The sequence below is a fragment of the Lipotes vexillifer genome, unplaced genomic scaffold, assembly GCF_000442215.2.
Source record: "Lipotes vexillifer unplaced genomic scaffold, Lipotes_vexillifer_v1.1 scaffold323, whole genome shotgun sequence".
NCBI lineage: Eukaryota > Metazoa > Chordata > Mammalia > Artiodactyla > Lipotidae > Lipotes > Lipotes vexillifer.
Window position 1 is genome coordinate 176,978 of NW_006795321.1, and position 5,467 is coordinate 182,444.

The 5,467-nt window shown below is 49.1% G+C and overlaps 1 protein-coding gene across 1 annotated transcript in view; it reads left to right on the top strand.

The window, feature by feature from the left end:
* The window catches only part of CXCL12 (C-X-C motif chemokine ligand 12), a 27,962-nt gene extending 23,402 nt beyond the window's left edge, over nucleotides 1-4,560 (top strand). Inside the window, exon 4 of the mRNA XM_007467585.1 lies at nucleotides 4,457-4,560. Coding sequence (XP_007467647.1) covers nucleotides 4,457-4,541 — 85 coding nt within the window. The 3' untranslated portion in view covers nucleotides 4,542-4,560. The remainder of the gene's footprint in view (nucleotides 1-4,456) is intronic.
* The last annotated feature ends 907 nt before the right edge of the window (nucleotides 4,561-5,467 follow it).

Below are 5,467 nucleotides of genomic sequence, written 5' to 3' on the forward strand. Positions count from 1 at the left end.
AGCTGGGGGCTGCCCTGGGATAGAGGGGTGACGTGATTGCGACTCTCATGGGGTCTGCACATGCAACGTATGCAGAAGTGTCTCCTGGACGTGACCCTGTTGACTGACATACCCCCAGCCACGCGCAGCCATGGGCTCAGGACTGTGGGTGGAAGAAATGCATTCTTGGGTTGGAAAAGGCGGGGGCGGGTTAGAACTTGCCCTGAGCAGGCGGCACGGAGGGAGCCAAGGTAGAGGCTGATAAAGAATAACAGGAATAATAAGGACAAAAATGATGCCCACTAACGTTCCCCACGTGCTGATTATGTGCCACACAGGGCTGGCTGCTCTAGATCTGCGACCTCATTCAACCTGGGAGAAAGGGAGTGAGTTGCTCAGGGCCACGCAGGATCAGTGGCAGACGCGGACTAGATCCACCCCCATCTCTGCATGGTGTGGGTTTGAAGGCTAGCAATGGGGGCTTTGCAGCTTGATATGTTGGGTTCCAGGGAGTACAGTGCTGAGCTGGGGTTCCCCTCCCTGTCTTTGCCCCTCAAAGCTGCCAACATGAGACTCTTTCATTTTTCAGGGCTGCCTCCCATGTCCTCCATTTGTAATCAAACCCATATCTTTATGAAGTGCCAGGGGCTCTTGGTGACGTTCATCCCCTCAGCTGTCTGTGTTGAGGGTGTTCCTTTGCTGGATACCAGGCTGGGATAAAGGGTTAAAGCCCACCCCACCCCCCCTTCAGCTTTTTCCCTAGGGCTGTCTCCCAGTGGGCTCCTCCTGGGATGGCCTGGGCTGTTTGAAGTACCCAGGGCAGGACGTTCTCATGAAGCCAGGATTCAGGAATTTTTTTCAGCTTCATGTGGTTAGGCTCCGTCCTTGGCCTCAGGGTACACAGGCCCACAGTCCACCCACCCTGGGCTCAGCCTGTTGCTTCCTTTCCCTTCCTTATCCCCATGCTGCTCTCGGTCTGTAGTCTCACCCCATCCTCAGGGACCCCAACTCCTAGCTCAGCCCTTCTCCAAGATTTCCCACTCATCCAGGGCTTTGGGCCCTGTTCCCCTGGGTCCATCATCAAGAGTCACCAGCTCTGCCCAATTTCATGGAAATTTCCAGCTCCTAAGTCTCCATCTTGGGTCCGCCACTCACTCATTGCAAGAAATTTTAATTACTTGCTGAAGAAAATATTTAAACAAACAACTGAGGTTATGTAATTGCCACCGGCTGCAGCTCCCTGACCCGCAGCTCTGGAAGCCTTGGGACAACTGTGCTCTGGGCTGGACCCAGAAAGAGGTGCCCATCCCTGTGACATTTCAGCACACATGGCACATCTGATTATAAGTCTGCTAATGAGGATGTGGTTTGAAAATCATTTTTGCTCCTTTGTCTGTGAACTGAAATTCTTTCAGCTGGATTTTACCATTGCTTAATTTTGCTGAGGGTTCACAAACCACAGATCTTCACAGTGTTGAACATATGTATTCTTGGGAGTTCAAATTCCCAACTTTCATCCTTCACTCCCAACTGTTCCAGCTTCAGCAATTTCATTTCACCAGCTGTCCTGCCAGGGGACCCCAGCACCACCTCATGCCAGTGTTACAGATCCTTTCTCAGAGCAGCCAGATGGCCTCCTATGCAAAAAAATTTTTTTAATTAAAAATGGTTTCCAAGTAAAATAAGACAGGCAGGCAGAGTCTTCCACCTCGTCCCCTCAACCTAAGCCACTCACCACTCAAACTGGTCTCCACCCACAGGTTGCTTAGAAACACCTACAGAATGTCCAAGGCAGCTTGGAAATGACTTGCATCTCTTCTCCCAACACACACCGTGGGCTGTTTTACAGGAATCAGATCAAAGTGGAACAAACTTGTGAAGTTTCCAGCAACTAAATGCAACTACCCCATTGTTTTCGCTCACACGCTCGCACGATTCACTATCAAAGTGAAACAAAAGACAGAAGAAGGCATCTTTGGCAGGTTAGGGCTTGGAATTGTGGCTGGAATTAAAGACACATGAGAAATCCCGTCTCAGGGACCCAGCCAAACCCAAACTGAATGAGTCAGGGAGCTGCTGCCAGCCCTTAGGAGTAACTCCAGCCTGATATGTGACTCTTTGGGTAGGCCCCCAATGCTTAGGACAAGGGAAGACATGTTTTCAGACCTTTGCACTTCCCAGCATCCAGAAAGAGAAACAAAAGAGGTTACCTGATTCCCTGGACGTGGCCGGTGGGCGTCATCCATGGTGAGAAAAGAGATGCAGTGATTCAAGTAGAGCCTGGAGGGAAAAACCAAGCAAAAAATGGAAATGGATGGAAGGAAAACTTAATTTACAAAATAATATTAAACATTTAATTTTAAACAATGTGAGGAGAGCCTTTGTAGTGGTCTTGAGCCTTTTAGGATTTTGGATTCAGCGTCTTTCCTCACAGAAGAATGAAAAGTATCTCAAAGGTAGCAACGTGTTAGATTCTGGAGAAGAAAAATCAGCCTCACCTTGCTTTGGGGTTCCCTGTGTGCTCAAGAAAGTGTGGTTTCATTGTAGGCACTAAATAAAAATGCTCTGCGTGGATCTTAACATCCTTTATTTGAAACCCTCCAAGAAATTCCCACAGCTCCCCTCTGCAGCCCCAATTCCCTTCCCTTCCCCATCCTCAATCACACCATCTCACCAGGGTCCTCAAATGCATCTTTCCTTTGCCCAAGCCTCTTCCCAGACCTTCCACCCCATGGCTCTGTTGATCCTTCATCTGGACCCTCCCCTCCACCAAGGAGCCTCCGTGATAAGCATTTCTGCTCCACCCTGTTTCTCTCACAACCCACAGATCTCCACATCATCTTCACTCCCTTGTTCACGTGTCTGTGTCTGTGGTCTGTCCTCCCCCCTGGTTGCCAGCCCCACCAGGCACTCTCTTCCGCACTGCACTCCAGCTGTCCCTGGTAGGACAGCCTCTGCGGGCAGCTGGCATTCTTCGGTCTTGTCTCTCTGGAAGTTTTCTCCCGTCACACAGCCAAGTCCAAGTTTGTTTACCTTCTCTTTAGCCAAAGCCTGATCTACTATCCCAAGAAGGAAGGCAGCAAAACTGTCTCCTGTTAACTATTTACAAAGCAGTACCTTTTTTGTTGCTGTTGCTTACATGCCCTGAGGGTTTTGCACTGGTCAAATTGACATAATTTGAATAATGTGGTAAGTTAATATTTCTCTAAAAACTTTCATGTGGTTACATTTGTAATGTATGTTAATACATTAATATAAACTGTAGTATTCATTTTATTAAAAAAAAAAATCATTTGGAACACTGTAAGTCCCCAAGACTACAGGCTGAAGCGTTAGGAAAAATCGAATATATTATTTTTAACATACTGTGCAAAACCCCCAGAGGATTTGCTCACAAGGATCTATCTTGTTTAGGCACTTTTTTTTGGCAGTGCATGTTTGGAGAGACGATTATCACCCTAACTTGTTTTCAGTGAGTAGATGAAAAAAGAGAAGGCAAATCCAAGAAAAGGATTTAGTAAAAAGAAATACGGGAAAGCAAAGAGATAGGAAGAGAAAGTCTAGAGGCAACAGAGTCCTCCTGGGGGAAGGCCCAGCCCAGGGGCTCAGCCCGAGCTGCACGTTAGGACCATGATTCCCAGACTGTGACCAACAAAATCAGAGTCGGGGGTTGGGAACCAGGTGGCAGTACTTTCTTTGCTCTTAGGGAAACTCATGGTGGGAAATCACTGCTGTAGACCAGAGGTGCTCAAGTTTGAGAGGTGATCAGAGGGCTTCTTAGGACACATTTCTTGGCAGCACCCCAGAGCTTCTGACTCAGCAGGCCTGGGTGGCCCCTAAACAGGTGCATTTCTAACGGGTCCCAGGGGATGTGACGCTGCAGGTCCAGGACCACAGGATGACAGCGAGCCTGTGCTCTGGACCTGGGATGCTTTGCCTTGGGGAAATCAAACTCTGTAATAGCTTCACACAGCCTCTGGGCCCCCATGTCTCATTATACCTGCTTTTGCCTATACCACTCCGGGCTGCACAGGAAGCTTTCAGGGCTTGCGGGGAGGCAGTGGCACGTGGAAGTGGGAGGGGTGTCCGGAGGCAGAGGCAGGGCCAGCCCTGCAGCCGTGTTGGGGCAGGTGTCCTGCCCATCTGCTGCCTTCAGCCATGGGCACCCTCCTCTTTCTCTTCTCAGCCTGTCACTGTGGACCCAGCCTCCTCCTCTGTATTAATTTCTTTCCCTCTCGTTTGATTAGTGAGATTCTCTGAGTGTATATGGCAGACCTCATGCTACTCACTCAGTGCCCTGCAGAACTTGAGGGCAGTGGGCTGCGGGGGCTTTGGTTGGGAGGAACGGTCCAGGTTTAGTGAGTGTGTCGAGGACTCAGTTCCTAAGATGGTATTTAGAGACATAGCTGCCAACAGAGGTTACTTTATAGGATGGGATTCTGGGGCACTGTGTGGAATATCTTCTGTCACCTTCCAGACCCAGTCCCACACTCTTGGGCCTGACCTCTGCCCTGGGAACCAACCTGGCCAACACCACTGCCGGCATCACCAGCAGGAGCTGAGGACGACGGGGTGTTTATTCCCTGGAACCTTGAGCCAAGTCATCCCACCTCCCCCACCCCTCTGGCCCGCTTCTGCTGATGGAAGGTGGGAACTGTGTCCCTCTGTCCAGGCCTGCTCCCTGACTTTGTATCTGGTGACTTCTCCCTCCCCTCCCCGCTCTCCAGGGGAGGTGACTGTGTGTCCTGCCTGCACTTTTGTAAGGAATTCCTTTATTAAAGTCTCCTGAAATGACGTTAACTGGAGTGTGCCGTCTCATCTCTGCTGGGACCCTGATTGCTACATTTGCTTTCACATTTTCAGATTATATTTTTCCATGGTGTCTGCATTTCTTATAACAAGCCCATGTTACTTTTACACTAGAAGAAGTAAACAGCAAAGAGGAGAAGCGAGGAAAGGCAGCAGTCAGTATGCTGCACGGGGCGGAGAGCTGCTCCCTGACCTGGCCCACTCTGCGCCTAGGCTTCAACCCCCAAGGGGACACAGAACTCACCCAGGTCCCTGCATCTGTGCATAAAATACCCAGGGGAAGATTTTAACTCAGCGAATTATGATGATGCAAAAGGATTTGCCAAGAACGACTCAATTCACCCTCTGGAGTGAGAAGGTTATAACTTTACTCTGCATTCATTTCAAGGTCTACATCAAGCTCAGAGGCTACAAGGCCAAGCTTTGGAGTTAGGCAGACCTGGGCTACAGCCTGTGTGACCTCAGAGAAGTCACCTAACTTCTCTGAACCGCAACCTTGTCATTGGCAGAATATTAGCTGTGGAGAGAATTAAATGAGATAATATATTTTCAATCTTTAGCATAATGAGCACCCAGCAAGTCCTCAAAACACAGAGATAATTCTCATATAATTATTATAAATGCTATTCCATACCTTGAGCAATCGTGAGTACAGTAAGATGGATGATGATATACACAC